Source organism: Erigeron canadensis, chromosome 3, assembly GCF_010389155.1.
Source record: "Erigeron canadensis isolate Cc75 chromosome 3, C_canadensis_v1, whole genome shotgun sequence".
Taxonomy (NCBI): domain Eukaryota; kingdom Viridiplantae; phylum Streptophyta; class Magnoliopsida; order Asterales; family Asteraceae; genus Erigeron; species Erigeron canadensis.
In genome coordinates, this window is record NC_057763.1 from 19,617,200 (window position 1) to 19,636,117 (window position 18,918).

Below are 18,918 nucleotides of genomic sequence, written 5' to 3' on the forward strand. Positions count from 1 at the left end.
GAGTTATGTGGTATCTCGACTGTACGAGCACGTGATTTTCTATTAGCAAGGCGGGTTAAAGCAGAAAATGATGATTATGTACTACCCGAGAACATGCAAGAACTAGTCAATCAGATTGTAAGTTATATATATGCACACAACATTCAAACACTTACACATGTAATTTTTTTAACGTTATTATCATTATCAATTTAATGATCTTCAACATGACAGATTGAAAAAGAACAGTCAACACCAGGTGAAGATTCTCTGTTAGGTGTGTTGGGAAAGGAACACTCGGGTCGCACTAGGGGTGTAAGTCACATAGTTGGAACACGAACTACCCTTCCTGGCCTTGCCAATAAGAAGAGAAAACAGGAAGACATTAATACACTTAAAAGAATGGCCGAGGAACAACAAAAATTGCTGAAGGATCAGCAAAGAATGATGGAGGAACAGAGTAGGGAAATCGATGAATCCAAGGCTCGACAGAAGAAAACTGATGAACAAGTACAAATGCTTCTATCACAGCAAATGGTTCAGATTCAACCTCGTGGTAGCCCTGTGGCACAAAACAGCAGCAAAGGCTCAGCAACCTGCTTTGATTGGGTCACCAGTCTTGAGGTAACACTAAACTTATTTATGTTTTTGTTTTCTATGAGAAATTTCCATATCGAGAGAATGTTGATATGATTATATTGCTAAATGTAAGAGCCTACACCATGCCAGTTGATTCAAGGATCAACCAGATTAGCATTCGCTAAGGGTCTGGATTATCCTATTGGCAATGGAATTCTTCATAATGTTCCGATAATGCCCGGTCATGTTAAGGTCCAAGTTGACATGATATTTGATGGATTTGGAGAGATAGATCTTCCTGTTCCAAATGAGTTCATGGAAATGTTACTGGATGCAAATGGGGGCTTTGTTGAATGGCCACATAGTGATGTTCTTTTGCTTAGAGTAATGTTTAGTTTCTTTCTTGTTTAAATATTATCATTAATTACTTGTTTAACTAACTTCTAACTTAATTACGACCTTTAACAGGCATCTAAGAGTAAAGATGTGAAGGCCTCTTTGAAACCATCACATGTAGTTGAGAAAGGTTCTTCCCAAAAGTTGATGTCGCCTCCCCCTCAGGTATATCGTTTCTATTTTTTTCCCTTTTTTAACATATATATATATATATATATATTAGTGTTCATAGAATTAGTTCTTATCATAGGTTCAAAAACAAGATAATGGAGCTCAATCAAAGTTGAAAAAGCCAACTCAGAAGCCTAAATTAAAGCAACCAGTTAGTTCCAGTCTGCCAAAATGTTGACTCGACCCAGAGAATTGCAAAACTTTTATACTCGTTTAAACTCCAAAGATGAATGGCGACAGATAGGGGTTAGATTTGAAGCTAAAGAAGAGGTCTTTGGTGCGGAAAGAGAAACAATTATAGTATCGATCATATGATGAGCTCTATGATCTATTGAGGAGGGGCATGCTAGAATCAGGAATCATCGCTGCATTTATGAGGTAAGTGCACTTGTTGTTTCTAGTTCTTTATTGTGTGTGTGTATATATATGTGTGTGTGTGTGTATTGACCTGAATTTTCTCATGATTTTAGTGCACTACATCAGGTGGTATCGCAAAAGGCAAGGAAGAACAAATGTGCACTTTTACACCCGGACACAATTAGTGCGACAGAGATAAAGAATTGCCCTTCACATGTCACGAATGCAATTTTTGATGCTTTCATTGCGCCATACAACAAAAATAAGGATTTTTTTCTTGCACCGTATACCCAAGGGTAAGATATACATCTATTATGTTATATTAAATAAGTTATATACATTTTTTGTTGTACTAATATTAATTATTAACTTAGAGGACAGGGGTCATTGGGTTCTTCTCTTGGTCTTGCCTAAACGCCATACAGTTTATGTTTTGGATGCATCACACTTGGAATCGAGGAAGAAACCAGAATCGTATCACATCAAACCACTAATGGAATCGTAAGTTATTGATTTTTGGTTGTTTAATTGCTGTTGAAAATTAGAGATTAAAATACAGATTTGTGTTTTCTTGTTCATTTTTACATACTTTTATCTCGGTTTGTGTTTGAAAATTGACAAGGAGACATAAAAGTTTGATAATATGAGCTGAATAAGATATGTTTGATTGAATGTCTATAAGTTGAATTTGTTTGGTTGTAGATTAAAATTTGTTTATTCATTTTGAAAGTTGATGAAAATTTTGGATTGAAACTATGTATGGGTATTTGTTAGTTATTCTGTTAGGTTGAATTATGTTAGCTTGTTTCTGATTGATACACATTTTATGAATTCTTTAAGTTTAAGCTTACGTATTGGTATGAAATAAAATCTGCTTTCACATTTCTTAGTGTCATGATTGAGCTTAAAAGAAAATGCATACATTAGGTTGCTAATAGTGTAAGTTAGGGTTTGTTTGAGCTTTGTAGTTTGCTACAAGTTATTATTTGTTGATTTGTATCTTTTTGTTCAACTAGTTGGTAGTTTTTTCATAGAATATAATCTGCTCAACTAGTTATTACTTATACAATATAATCTGCTCGTTTAGTTTGCTAAGAACGCTTTGTTTGGATTAGTCTTGATTGTTGGTGACTAGTGTATTGGTGACTGTTTGATAAATCGCTAGTTGGGTTCAATTTTCAGTTTAGTATCTAGGCTTGATATGTTGGTTTTGGTTGAATGGATTATAGGTTATATGCAGGAGCAATGTTCTTTGTTATACACTTGTTTTTTACTCAAAGATCACATTGTTTTCCAGGGCCATTTCAAAGTTTGGTTTGTTGACTAAGGTTTCATCTCAACCAGTGACATGGATAATGGTCAACGTATAATAATTTTTATATGCCCTCACTTTTGTATCATACTTCCATTTGACTTAATTACTTCTTAAATGATATTTGGCTAATTATTCTTGTTTATGACATAATAGTGTAATCAACAAAAAAAGTACTTGGGAGTGTGGATATTACATTTGTAAGTGGTTGTTTTGCTTTGTAATGGAACAAGAATATACTTTTCCCCAACAGGTTAGTGTTAAAGATAGCTATGTCTTTTATATGTAAACTTGTTTTTTTCTATTACATAACTTACTTTATTAAAACTTTATTATGTAGAGCCCATGGTCAACAGAATCGTTTAGTGATACAGAAGTGGACGGGATTGCTGTAATGATTATCAATCGCCTCAATATATGATGTTTCTGAACTTCATTTCCCTAGTTTGCATGTCTTAGTGTTTAATATAACCATAGCTTAGGTTGTTATCTTTTCCAAACATTATGGTCTTTTGCATATGTATCTTGAATGTCTTGAATATGTTTCACCCTCCTGGTGCTTTTGTATAAACTTTTGAGGCAATATGATATATATGTATGCTTATTTTGATGATGTTGTTTGGAAAGTTGCTAGTGTTTGATATATTGTTTCTAAATTAGGTTGAGAAATCTAGGGGTAATTGCTATGAGGGTTCTATAAATCAGGTCTAACAAGAAGTTCATAGGTTTACACAACGGTTTAAAAAGGTGTATCAAATTAGAACCTTTTTAACACGGATAGATACCGTGTTAAAAGGCTTACTGCCCTGTGTAAAATTATAACCTTTTGACACGGAAGAATCCCGTGTAAAATGGCCCGAAGCATCAGTTACATCAAAATTTTACACGCCAAAAAAACCGTGTAAAAATCCATTTTTAACCGTGTAAATAGGCCAAATCTATAGTAGTGTACAATAAAAATCTCTCAACCTTCAAAATTACTACATCATCTATTTTTACATCAATTACTTTTACCAATCAGTTAATAAAATGTATTAAATGTAGATTTCGTTCTGTTAACACACTTTTCATCATGTCATTATAAATGAATATTTTCATCCATGTGGATTTATTTCTGTTAAAAATATTAGTCCATATCGTTAATTCCCCACGTGCAAGTCACATGAGGGTCATTTATGACTTTATATGTTTTCTTTCTCATTTATCATCCTTGTGGTTTCGAAAAAGCCCTTAAAAGCAAATATAGCATGCTATGTTTGATAATAGTTTTTCAAGATCTTTTGTGGAGCTTTAACTTTTAATTTCAAACAAAAAGCTCATATTGTGTTAAAAGCTTTATTTGGATGCAACAAGCTTTATCTTTTATTTGAAAGACAAAGCTCCAAAAAACGCTTCTTGAAGAAGCGTTTCGGGAGATTTAACTTTTCAATGATGTTTTTAGTCATTAAAAGTATACAAATACCTCTTAAAGTTGCAGTTACAAATACCATACTAAACAATTATAAAAAATAAAAGCTCTAGCTAACAACTTTGCTTAAAAACTACAGCTTACAACTCCAACAAAAAGCTACAGCTACAAGTTACAACTACTTTTGTCAAACATACCCATAATCGTTACATCCAATCCGTCCCTCGATGGAGAGTGAAAAAAGAAACTACCAACTAGGATATGTTTATGGTTGTTATCTCGTATATGATTTCAGTCATGGTGTATTAAAATTTTTATTTCAGATAAACGGTGCATTAAAATTGAAATAGTTTTAACACAACTTTTTTTTTTTCTACCTCCATCATATACTTTGATAATAAAGCAAAAGGAAAGGGAAAAGTAAAAACATTTAAGCAATCAAAAGGAAAAAGAAAAGAGTAAGATAATAAAGAAAGGGGAGAATAAAAAGACAAAAAAGGAGTTCTCAATACCCCATCATTCAAAAAGGACACTCCTTTCTCTCTTTCTTTATCTCTCTTTAATCAATCAAGTGCTAAAAGACCTCTCTAAGTTTTCTACCAACACAATTGTAATAGCTTGGATGAGATCAAGAAAGAGCCAAATTGAGAGACAGAGAACATTTAATTAAGCTAGAAGAAAAAAAAAATTTTTTTTTTTTTTGTGTACAATAGTTCTTTTTTTTCTTTTTGTAGCTAGAGAGAGGGTGGAAATGAATAGAGGAAATGTGTTGCAAAGTTCATCGGTGCAACAAATGTTGTCCGGTTGCCCAAATAGCTGGTGGAGCATGATGACTTCCTCGAGACCTTTTCCTCCTCATCCGTCGCTGCTGCCACCACCACCACGACCATCATCTTCAGTATCTCAATGGCATCATGATAATCAAGATCACTTTCCGGATTCTCTTAGCCAGTTACTTATGTAATAAACCAATCTCAACTCCCCGTTAATTTGTTGTTTTTTTTGTTAATTTTTTTTATTAGTATGATTTTTAAAACAACTTTATGTCTCTCAATTGACAAGCTAGGATAGTTATATTTTCCAAATTTCCATATATCAGCTAGTATACACATTTCAAATCCTTTAAAGCCTTGTTATGTGTGTGTATATATATATATATCATATAAAAATAAAAATAAATAAACCGTATACATATGCATAAACTAACTCTTGGTATAACTTTTAAAATATAGGGGTGGATTAGACGAAAAAACAGCTTCAAGTTATATGCAACAAGTCAGGAAATTAGAGAATTGGGAAGAACAGCTTCTACACGGTCATCGTAACGTTAGTTCCGTTTTAGATTCTTCATCAGTAGTAAAGCAAGAGCTCCTACACTCTGTTAATTGTGATGGATCTTCATATAATTGCCATGGTAAAAAAGATGATGAGTTTCATGGAGGTGTAAAACCAAACATCAGTTGGTCGAATACAATGATGCTTCCGGTTTCATCATCGTCTACTAGTTCGTGTATTTCAAGTTTGAGCAACAATTTCCTTGATTTCTCTACCAAGCAGGCAGATCATGGCAGACACCCTCCACCCGATCGCTCTTCTGAGGTAATTATAAGCGTAAACATAAGATTTACTTGTATTTTTCATGTTGATCACATGCATCTCTTTATATTCCTAGTAGGTATTATTTGATTCATACAAAAACATATAAATTACACCTTTAAAAAATGTGAAGTGATATATCTACAACTACTTTTTGCTATTTACAATAATATATGCATTAAACAGTTGTATATTATGCTGTAAAATATGTACGATTGTTGTGGCTAAAAAGTAATGTAGAAATTTTGACTCATATATAGTTTACTAGGAAATACAAACATTTGTGCGTGTGTGTTTTTTTTTACTACTTTCTCATGATTTCAATACTGTAAAAATGAAGTGTGATAGCACTGCTACTGGTGGGGCATCAAAGAAGGCCAAAGTTCAACCTTCTTCGAATAGTCAAGCTACATTCAAGGTAATTTATTTATGTACTATATAGACTTAGAATATCGTTCTTTTATTAATTAGCAAGCACACAAACACAAGAAGGAAAACACAAATTCGTGTTAGAATTACTTTTTGGAAGATGACTCTTGTCTTTCTTGATTGTCCGTTTCGTTGGGCCATTATTCTTTGATTCACCTATTTTTATATCCACACAAAGAATCACAAATATACATAAAGTATATGTTTTTCAAAAATAAATAAAGTGTTTTAGAGTTATTATTGCAAAAATACAACTTGTTATTTTGATTCTTCTTCTTGTTTGTGATGTAAAAAACAGGTGAGGAAAGAAAAATTAGGGGATAGAATAACTGCACTTCATCAGCTTGTTTCTCCCTTTGGGAAGGTATATCATATTTAAGCTCCAAATTAGTTGCATTTAGTTAATATATAAGCTATGAGTTTTTTATTAAAGAAAAATAAAAAAATTGCGAATCATATTTCGGGTAAAATTCAAAACTTTATTAAAATATCTCATATAATGATCCCTATATAACATATTTTAGTCATACACAACACTTATGTATTTCATACATTTGTGGTGTATGGCTAATTAAAAAGGTGTTATGTAGGATTACTTCCCTTCTTTTTACCCCTCCCCGAATAATATGAAGAATGAGAAACCAAGATATACAAAGACCTTATAAATGTGTTAATTAAATAAAATTCGATACTAAATCTAGCATCGCAATAATTAACTAGACAAATAGTAGGTAAAAAGAAGATATGATACGACGTAATTTTCTTAAATTTTCACTAGAATAATAATTGGTGGTCATGTCAATAAACCAAACAGCATGAAGTACAACAAATTAAAATAGCATCAAATCTTTTAGTAGGAATTTTTTTTCAATAATAGATGAGAAAATGTGTTGCTAATAGCTTGATGCTGATATCATAACTAACTACAAAGTACTTCCATTTCTTTTTTATCCGTGTTTGAAATATAGATTGCTTAATTTGAAGTTATTAGCATTGAAAACAAAAGTAAAACGTGAGAGAACAACTTTGATCCAAAAAAGTGAAAAGTAGAAGAGAAAGGAGGATGCTTTTGACATAACAATTAGAAAAACAAAGAAAAATGCTTTATTTAATTTAATTTCTTGGTTGTAAGTGAGATAATTAACTTCTATATATATTCATTAACCAGTCATGACCGCCCAAATTTCATTTTACTTGTCGTTCAGTTCATATATAGTGTGCTTTCGAGGAATTAATATAAAAAAACTTTGAATGCTTTTCATAGTTACTTAGCTTAATAAACTTTGAAAGGAGAAATAAAAATTAAAAACTAAAAAATGCCATCAATAATTACTGTTTGGTTGAATTGATTGGACTATAATATATCTATGAAATGAAATAATCGTGATAATAAAATGAACACCGTAATTGAATAGACTATTTACATTTATTGTTGCGTTTGGTTGTTTAGTTAAAACTAATGGAAAAAAAAACTAAACAAATGGATTGGGATTTTTCAATTTATTTTTCTAACTTGAGTCAGGTTATGAAAATTTTAATATTTGAATTAAAATTAAGTGTTAAAATTCAATAATCATCTTTTAATTATTAAATTTTGACCATTTATTATAATCCAATGGTCATGATTTCTCTAACTTAACCCCTAAAATTGTTTTCTAACTTAAAAGAATTTTCATCCAAACTAAATGAGGAGTTCAAAGTTAGAATTTAATATAGTAGTGGGTTTAATCAATGTTTTAAATACCGGTATTTTGGTCGTAACGATCAGGTACCTGGTACCGGTATTACCGGTATATCGGCCGGTACGTACCGGTATGGTAATTTAATTTTTGTATTTTTTTGGAAATCCTATAAAATTTGTTACAATTTAACGAAAATAGTCAAAGTACAAGTACAATCAACTCAAAAATAATACCAAATAGGTATTTCATAACAAAATATAAAATTTAAAGTTTACAAATTACAAAACATAACATTAAAATATCAAAAAAAAAATCAAAATAACGGTATTACCATTCCGGTAATACCGGAAAATACCGGAAATACCGGAAATATTGTCCAGTATTGAATAGTGAAAATATCGGGGTACCACCCTGTCTCCGGTATTCCGGGTACCACCCTGTCTCCGATATTCCGGGTAATATCGGCCGGTACATACCGGTATTTAAAACACTGGGTTTAATTGTGTAAAAGTTATAAAGTTTCATTTGTCATTTAATTTCTATTTAGGATGGAACGAAATCAAAACAATGCCCTTTTGACAAATAGAAATGATAAATGTATTGTTTAGTTTATTTAAGAGTGGAAAGAAAAAGGAGAGCAGAGATAAAATTTATAAAATGCATTTTTGATATTTTTTTAAGTATGGAAAACGAAGGATAGGAGAGGATAAGAGGGGAAAATGTAGTTGTTTTTTTTTTTTTTTAAATTTCTTTTTTATTTGAATTGATTAGGAAAGAAAACTTTTCTTTTTTTTTTTATCCTTAAGTTAATCATATTAATTATATCATATCATTTCAAAAACTTAAAAAGAACTATATTTATTCTGCTTTAATAAACTATTCCATTCGATCTTTTATTGGTGCATACCAAATATAATTTAAAAAGAATGTCTTGTATATAAAAATAAAATAACTTAAAATCCCCAACAAGAGAATAAACTTTTTGTATAAATAATTTATAAACAACTGCTTTTGAATACTATATTTCAGACAAATTATATTCTCTTTAGAGATTGAAATTATAAAAATAAGTATTAAAGTAAAACAAATACGACAATATTTTAACCCGTAGATCATGATAATATTGGTGTACGGAGATTCACGAATTAGAAGTATATATTCATGATGCACGGTGATTTTCAGTAACGAAAAAACTTATTGTTTTATTTATTTTACTTTAACAATTGTTTTATTTTACCTAGAACTTCTCTTTCTATTGAGTTTAGTTAATTTGTTTTTTTTTTAAATAAAACTATGTTATTTTTATAAATTTATAATTATACCAGAGGTGATACCAAGAAAAAATTTTAAATAAAGCAAAATATTTATGAAAAATAAATATAAAAAAGACAAAACGTTAAAACATATAGAATAATTTTATAAGTTCATTAAAATTTAAAAATACATAAGAAAATATAAATTTAAAGGGACATTGACCTCCCTTATCCCCTGGTACAATGGTACCGCCTTGATTATAATATTAGAATGGAGTTTTTGAATGTTTTTTTTTATTGTTTTTATATTAAAGTTAATTAGATGTATTTATGTATGTATACAAATAAAGTATTTTTGAGAAACCATATATTTATTTCCGGTTTCAATATTCTTTGGTACAGACTGACACAGCTTCCGTGCTCTTAGAAGCTATTGGTTACATAAGATTCCTTCATAGTCAAATTGAGGTATCTGTTCTTCTACTTCTTTTATTCATCTTTCACAAACTAGCACAGAGTGCCAGCCATGCCACAAACAAACACAAAACACTCTAGCTAGCTAGTTAAAAAATCAGTTGCCTAATATTCCATTAAACATTATTTTACTATTATTTTAATGATGTTATAATATAAATATATATAGTGCCTCTTTTTAATAGTCAGTCTAGCTATTGTATATTATGTGTTCAATTTCTAGCGTAAGTAGAAAGAAATACTAGGAGTTATTCTTGAATCTCAGCGAAGTTTTAAAAGTAGTTTAGGCAAGAAAACTAAGTTGATCGATCAGTGGCCTTTTTTAAAATCAAAATTTGTTCTTTAAGCTTTATGTAGTTGAGTGAAGCATTGTCCTTATATGTAAATGAAAACCACTATGATTTTTATGTAAAATTTGGACAAAACAATTAAACAAAAGATATACATTATTACATGTGATGGTTTACAAATTAAAACCAATTTTTTATAGTACTATATGATTTGATGCTCTAAAACGTAATAGCATAAGTATAGATCGAATATGAATGTGTAGACAATAGTTGAATATTACAGTATAATATGACAATCGTTTTTATTGATATTGATATCATTGATTTAGGCACTCAGCTTACCGTACCTTGGAAGTGAATCAGTAGACTTGATGCGATGCGACTCACATCTTGTAAGTTTTCTCCTTTTCTTTTCTGAATGCCCAACTCATTATATAACGTCGCATACAAATCCTAAAGATACACAACAACTCGCCTAACCAAGATGGAAAGCTCCCTACTTAACTCTAATTAAGTTTCGAGAAGATCTCGCTAACCCATCCGTCTATAGACACAACAACAGATTAATAGTTAACCCGGTGGAACGTGATGTACCTTGCAAGTATACACTCTCTCATAACCATAATTTTGCTTGAGATCCAAGGGCTTAATCTTAACTTTTGGATCATTTCCATCAATGGTTACGACTTAGGATTAACATGCACTTAACTTCTAATTAAAAGTAAAACACAGCGGAGTATTTTGGTAAATTTTCATTTCAAATATAACTCCCTAGTCTAACCCTCCCCCATTTTCATTTCGTCCTAATGAAACAAAACACACACAGATACACATAAAATCTCTCATTCTCCTTTTCCTCTTGTGACTCTCGCTCTGTCCTTCTCCGGCAACGACAACCACCACCATCTTTTGGATCTCCATCTCAAAAATCACTAGCAACAACAACCAAATGATAATGATGTTTTAGATATTATTAGAATCATATTTTCTGAAGTTAATTTCTTCTATATGAAAAAATTGGATAAGCAAAACTCATTTTTCATATTTTTGAGAGTTTAATTTCCAACCATTTTCCTGAACACCTACAAAAATTTGTGATTTTAAGTGAGAAAACACACATCTAAGACTGTGAGGAGTTGTGAAAGGGGGCAACGCCTCTCCTCCAATCATTACAAGACATGTGGCCTGCAGAAAAAAATAAAGGGGTGTGAGCATCTGAAATCGAATGGGCTAAGGACAATTTTTCGTTGGAAATGCCCGGGGACGATGAGGAGCATTCCCCTAGGTGTTCCCGAGCACTTTATGACAGGGGATTGGCTATTCCTCGCGGTCCAAGTATTTAACACATTCCCTCTCCATGCCGCAATACACGTGAGTGAATACACGTGAGTACACATGAGCCTGGGACATGTTGTACTGGTTTTAATATATTTTTACCTTTTTGTTGGAATGATTAATTATATATTTTAACTAAAATTCTTTTAATTATCTAATAAGTTATTATTATTTTATACTTAGGCTCAACAAAGGGAGAGAAATTGTTTATATCCTGAAGATCCTGGTCAGGTGTATTTCTTGATTATACACTATATAACGAGTAACTTATTCAATTTATTCACCTTTCCACTAATTATAAACTAACACATAATCATCTAATCGAGATGTTTATAATAGCTAATTTTTTGCGTTAAACAGCTTCTCAATGATAATAGCTTGAATATGAAAGGATCTGCTCTTGACCAGGTATATATACTTTATTTATTTCATTCAAAGATAACTTAATATCAAGTTATACATGGTCTTAATTAATAATTGAACTAAATGTAGGATTCTCATGACGAACCAGAGAAGGATTTGAAAAGTAAAGGATTGTGTTTAGTTCCGGTTTCATGTACTATGCAAGTGGGAAGTGATAATGGAGCCGATTATTGGGCTCCGGCTCTAAATGGAGGGTTCAGATGAGCAGATAAATGGGTTAAGTTTAACAATTTCATGGTGTCCGATATTAATGTGTTTTTCGGACATGATGAAGAATAGCCTTCAAGAAAAATGAGATAATATCCTGAGCAATCACTCTGCTTAAAAATTTTAAGGTTGATTGCTCATGATATTATGCATCTTCTTGGTGGTTTATATGATCTTATGACCACAAACACAAAACTTATGTTTGGGGCCTTGGATGAAAAGTCTCTACAACTATCAACTAATTTTTATGCACTTCTTTATGGTATTCTCATTCCATTTCTTCGATCATTTTCTAGTTGGTGTTATGTATAATTTCAACCATATGATATTCTAGTATTATTAATTAAACAAACACTCTTTTCCGCCGTTTACTAAGTTCATATTTATCCTTGCTTAATTTCCAATCCATTTATTTGTTACGTTAGGTTTTTCATTGGTTAAGAGTTAAACCGTGATGGCGAACCATTTTAAACTCATTATAACTTTTTAACCTGGCTTTGTTAGTTTTAGACTTTTAGTAATCTGCCTTGGATAAATTCGAACATGAGATCTTTAATAGGGAAACATGACCCTTTGTTACTGAGATGGTCATGGTTTAAATTTCAACATATAGCCTAAAATTATTGATTACATTTATAGCAACTTCCCTGACTTTACATACAAGGTTTGGGATATGATTCATTCCAAATGTATAACCTAAAATAACTGATCATGGGATTCTTTATAAGTTATGAGCTTAAATCACTTAATTGTTGGCATGTTTGTCAATTTAAAACATACGAGGACGGTTGCGGCGGCCGTCGAGTTAGTGGCGGTGAGATGGTGGGGTGATAGGTCATAAAGTGTGATAGCCAAATGCCTTAGCCGTCCGTCCCTGGATTTAAAAATTCGTCGAAAGTATATCGAATGACATCTCTAATGAAAGAACATGAAATTTTAAGAACACCCATATAACTTTTATAATTTATCAATGTACGGTTTTTGAGAGAAAAAATTTTGAATGAATTGGAAGAATAAATGATTTATTGAGAAGAGAGAAAAAATAATTGGTTGAGATTTGACAAGAGGGAAAGGGTAATATAGTTATTTTAGGTAAATATAGAATTGATAGGGCGCATTTTGGAAAAGTAAATGTTGAAACTTAAAATTCAGACATGAGATTTTTGATTTATAATATAGTTTTGTAACAACCGTCTTGGAAATGTTCAAGATAAGTTCCTCAAATCGTACTTTCGCCATTAGAACGGCTAGACAGTTCAATTTATTTAAGTTCTTGACGTACTTTAGACCCAATTATGTGCTTATATGAAGGTTAATTTGATCTTGACATCATAAAAGTTCGTGTTCATAAAAGTTCTAGTTCAAAATGTTCGCAAATAGTCTTTGCACTTATTAAGTTCATTTATTATGGGAGACTATAAATAGAGAGTTAGTGAGAGAAAGCCCCATTCTTCATCTTCTCCATCTCACCACTCTCTCACTACAACACACACTCAGCCACCATAAAACACACACTTGGGCATCTCTTGATTTTGAGACGTTTGATCAAAATCGTTTGTACTTTTAGCATCCTTGTGATAATCAAAACTCACTTCTTGAATCGTTTCTCATGTAACAACAACATTTGATGAGTTTTTGATCAAATTAAAAGTGTACTTTTTCAAGTTTATGTTCTTGATGATTTGGTCCAGTTCTTGAACAAAAATCATGTTAAATGTTAATGGGTTTGTGTCTAAATGTGTTTAACAACATATGTATGAACAAATTTGGGTCATAACGTGCTTTAATCTACAAAACCCGTTTTTGGAAAATGAAGGTGCAACTTGTTCTTGAAGTCATGACTTGTTCATGTTATGTTTGATCTTGACATCATTAAAAGTGTTACTAGATAATGTTATTGAGTATATTTGTACTAGTGCTATGTCCAAGCAAGTCCTGAAAATCGATCTAGACTTTCATTATTGTGCTCGTACTTGTTGAGGCTATTCTTGAGCTAGGACGATCTTCCCAAGATCGTCCTAGGCTCTTGGTGTATTTGGTTGTTCATTCGAAGTTGTTGTGATTGGGAATCATACACTTCTTGGGTAGCTAATCTTCTAGATTGGTTTTGCTCAAACAATTGTTCTTGAACTAGGAAGATCTTGGTACTAGGAAGATCTTGGTGCTAGGAAGATCTTGACGCTAGGAAGATCTTGGTACTAGGAAGATCTTGACTCTAGGAAGATCTTGACTCTAGGAAAATCTTGACCCTAGGAAAATCTTGACCTAGGATGATTTTGACCCAGGACGATCTTGACCCAGGACGATCTTGACCCAGGAAGATCTTGACCCAGGACGATCTTGACCCAGGAAGATCTTGACCCAGGAAGATCTTGACCCAGGAAGATCTTGACATAGGAAGATCTTGAGCCAAGAAGATCTTGACACTAAAACGATCTTGTTCATTCGAAGTTGTTGTGATTGGGAATCACACACTTCTTGGGTAGCTAATCTTCTAGATTGGTTTTGCTCAAACAATTGTTCTTGAACTAGGAAGATCTTGGTACTAGGAAGATCTTGGTACTAGGAAGATCTTGACTCTAGGAAGATCTTGGTACTAGGAAGATCTTGACTCTAGGAAGATCTTGACTCTAGGAAAATCTTGACCCTACGAAGATCTTGACCCAGGACGATCTTGACCCAGGACGATCTTGACCCAGGAAGATCTTGACCTAGGACGATCTTGACGCAGGAAGATCTTGACCCAGGAAGATCTTGACCCAGGAAGATCTTGACCCAAGACAATCTTAACCCAGGAAGATCTTGACCCAGGAAGATCTATACCTAGGAAGATCTTGACCCAGGAAGATCTTGACACAGGAAGATCTTGACACAGGAAGATCTTGACCCAAGAAGATCTTGACACTAAAACGATCTTGTTCTATAACTTGGCATACTTGAACTTAAATCAACTAGATCTTGTACTTAACCACTAGACCAGTACATTAAAGTCATGATTTATCTCAATCATTAAAGTGCGAGTTCTATGAACAACCAAACTAAGTTTTCAAGGCTAAAGATCATTATTAAAGACACGTTCAATTAAGTAACATTATAATTACATATGTGTGAGTTCAAAGACGTTCAGATCGAGTCCAGTTCAAGTACCTAAGTTCATTCAGATTTATTTTGAGTCAAAACGTTCAAAGATCATCAAGGACCAAATCATCAGTTCATCAAGGACATTTCAATGATTAATTAAACACATGAACTAATATATGTGCTTATTTATGATCAATGACTTATACTTAGGCTTCCATCAAGTCGTGCTTGGATCTTGATAGATAAAACCTATCTATCTCTGTGCCTGTTCTATGTGCTTATAAACCGTGCTTGTACCGGACCACTGTGAGTTCACTAATCCCCCTATCGTACATTTTGTTCAAGTTCTTTATCGGGGACTGAAAAGCATGAAAACTATTTTGTACATATATATGTTCTTGAACTATTTTACGTACTATTTTATGATCTTATGAGATACTTATGATATGATTCCTATCTATTTGAAAAGGGGTATTTAAGTCTTGAATGAGCAAGATCCTTAAATACATTTATACTACTATACTTGTTCTTTATCGTGTTCTAGTTCTTACTTTTTCTTGTTTAGTTCTTGTTCACTGCTATCAATTCATATCCCACACTTCAGGGATTAAACCGTAGGTAATTATGGACAGCGTTGTTTAGGGTAGGCCCACCCTCATTCTCTGTTGTTCTGGAGGATGCATATTATCTGTTCTTGTTCAGATCTAGATCTTACTTGACTTACTTGATTATTATGAGCATGTCTTCGCATTACAGTTCAGTTCTGGCCAATCGGGTTAGCAGTGACAGTACATTTAAAGTTCATTATTTGTTCTTGTTCTGCCCTTACTATTACAAAGTACTTTTGTTAAATGTACAGACCTTATGACCTTGTTCTTACTCTACATATTATCTATATGTATACTAAACAAGTGCTTTATGTGAATCTCACCAACTACTTTCGTAGTTGACCTTTTGAACTTACATGCTCTTCAGGCTAGGCTAGTAGATCCTTTAGCATAGGAGTCTTCCTCTTTAAAGCTCATCTCATTTGGCGATTATTCGAGCGTTCAAGACTAGGAGCTGTGAAGACCTTCCTTTGCTTATTCATTTCAAGACTTTGGTACTTTAAGACAATTGTTATGTCTTTTGAATATTATCTATTCTGGGTATACCCCATGTTCTGTAATAACTATTATACTTCTTATCTTCTTAATGTTATTGGCTGTGTTGGAACTTGTACTGTGTGCAATTGTGCTTATCTGTACATCTCGTATATTCCGCTTTAGCGGGGTGTTATAGTTGGTATCAGATCCAGGTTATAGTGAACACCGAGCTTCTTCCTAAGGAAAACTCGAGCTATAACTTGAATCCACTCTGAGGTGATCCTTTATACGACCGGTTTGAGTGGTAAGTGTTCTTACCCTAATTAGATGTAACCTGATCAACTACATCTAATCATGGTAAAAATACCTAGGACTCAAAGTGTGTCTTTAAAGGCGTCATCCATTTCTTAGAGCTTTACTAAGAACTTTGTGCAATCTCATTCTTCGGTCATATCAGTTCTAGTTTATTTGTTCACTTAAGACATACGTTCTGGTGCTTCGATTATAGGCCTTAGAGCTTATACGACTATAGATCCTTATCGTGCGACCGACGACTGTTCTTGTTCATATATTGTGCTAACGACGATCATTTATTAACGTACTACGTGCTTGGAGCTATAGACTTGTGCGAAACGTAATCGAGTTCATATTTCTATCTTATTAGGAGGCATAAGGAAGAATGCCGGCTAAACATGGACGAAAAGCTAAGGTTGCACCATCTGTTGAACCTACTGAACCTGTTGCTAATGCTACTGTTAACTTTACCTTGGATGATGTAGCAAACCTTATCACTGACCGCATGAATGTGATGATGCCAAATCTTGCTACTCAAGTTGCTCAAATTCTGGAAATCTCACTCACTGAAGGTACTAGAACTACCAGGGTCACTTAGAATAGGAGGACTTAAGAAGAACCTGAACAGAACCAGGAAGTGAACAGTGATTCTGATGGAGCTAGTCAAGTCAACACTTGAGCTACCACTGAAGGCAGAGTTACCCGAAGCAGAGTGTGTCTATTCAAGACCTTCACTCAGTGCAAACCCCCAGTCTATACAGGGGAGAATGGAGCTGCGGAACTGTTGATGTTATTTGATAATATGGAAGAGGCCCTGTACCACACTGAGACTTCTGAAGATAATATGGTGGAGCACGCGACCAGGCAATTTGATGGAGCTGCTAGGTCCTGGTGGACTGGCATCGTCACCACTATTGGCAGGAAGTCCGCTTATGCTTACACTTGGGAGGAACTTCAGAAGATGATGGGAGCTGAAGACGGAAGGTCTGGAGATTGAGAAGTATATTTTGAGGTTCAATGAGCTTGCCCGACTTGTACCACATTTGGCTTCTACTGAAGAGAAGAGAATCGATCGTTTCATCTGGGGCTTGATTCCGGAGATTCACCGTGACCTCACTCGTAAAGGCCCTAAGACTATGTCAAGAGCAACTGTGCTGGCTAAGACCTTGACCAAAGACATAATCAGATCTGGAGGTTTGACTGATAGTGCTGATAAGGGGAAAAGGAAGGCTGATGAAGTGGTGGAGAAAAAAGTTGAACCCCCAAGAAAGAAGGGGAAGACCTTGAAGAACTATGCGGTGACTGAACCGACAAGGTACTCTGGAGCTTATCCTAAGTGCACTCGCTGCAATCTACATCACACTGGTCCTTGTCCTGTCTGCTATAAGTGCCAAGGAATTGGGCACATGGCTAAGTACTGTAGTGTTATCGCAGCAAATCTGATCAGGAACAACCCACCGCCGGTCAACAGAAATCCACCAGTCAGAAATGCTAGACCTCCACTACCACGTGCTACTCCAGTTCAAAGGAACCAGAACCAGAACGCCCAAGTTCAGCGTGTTGCTTATCCACGCGGGCCAAGGAACCAGAACCAGCAGATCAATCAGCAACAGCAAAACCAGCAAACGCCCGTGTTTTTGCTTTGAACGCCGAGGAAGCTCGTCAGAACCCTCGGGTTGTGACAGGTACTTTTCTTCTAAACGATCATTATGTTTTCGTATTATTTGACTCCGGTGCTGAACGTAGCTTTGTTGCATTAGACTTTAAAGCTAAGATTGACATGATAACTGGCAAACTAAATGACAAATATGTGGTAGAGTATGTAAATGGCCAAAAGTACGGTACCAACGAAATTGCTCTAGATTGTCCTTTGATCTTAGTAGACAAGAACTTTACAATTGATCTAATCCCTGTCGAGATTAGTAGCTTTGACATTATCGTGGGAATGGATTGGCTATCCAAACACCACGCGACTATTTGTTGCCACGAGAAATCAGTTCATATACCGCTCCTGAACGGCGAGATCTTAATTGGGCAAGGCGATAAGTCCACGAACGAACTTAAGATCGTCACAGCTATGAAGTTCCGTAAGTACTTGGACAAGAAAGATTATCTAGTGTACCTAGCTTACGTCATCGATAAAAGGGCTAAAGAAAAGAAAGTTCAAGACATCCCCATTGTACGGGACTTTCCAGATGTCTTTCCTGACGAATTACCAGGCATTCCACCTGTTAGACATGTCGAGTTCAATATTGATCTAGTCCCCGGTGCAGCACCAGTCGCTAAAGCACCGTATCGTTTAGCTCCTCCTGAAATGCAAGAACTGTCCAATCAATTACAAGAACTTTTGAGCAAAGGCTTTATTCGTCCTAGTTCGTCTCCTTGGTGAGCACGAATCTTATTCGTCAAGAAGAAAGATGGCTCCATGAGAATGTGCATAGACTATCGTGAACTGAACAAATTAACCGTTAAGAACCGGTATCCCCTACCTCGAATAGACGATCTGTTTGATCAATTGCAAGGTGCTTCGTACTTCTCTAAAATCGATCTACGTTCGGGTTATCACC

General features: G+C 34.0%; 1 protein-coding gene across 1 annotated transcript; it reads left to right on the forward strand.

Moving 5' to 3' along the window:
* Positions 1 to 4,749: 4,749 nt before the first annotated feature.
* On the forward strand, positions 4,750 to 12,258 carry LOC122592827 (transcription factor bHLH68). The gene is made up of 9 exons (XM_043765142.1): positions 4,750 to 5,162; positions 5,435 to 5,801; positions 6,139 to 6,216; positions 6,526 to 6,591; positions 9,565 to 9,630; positions 10,256 to 10,318; positions 11,445 to 11,492; positions 11,622 to 11,669; positions 11,754 to 12,258. Exons 1-9 carry the CDS (start codon positions 4,954 to 4,956, stop codon positions 11,886 to 11,888), a joined length of 1,080 nt encoding a protein of 359 aa, XP_043621077.1. The 5' UTR covers positions 4,750 to 4,953; the 3' UTR covers positions 11,889 to 12,258.
* Positions 12,259 to 18,918: the final 6,660 nt, after the last annotated feature.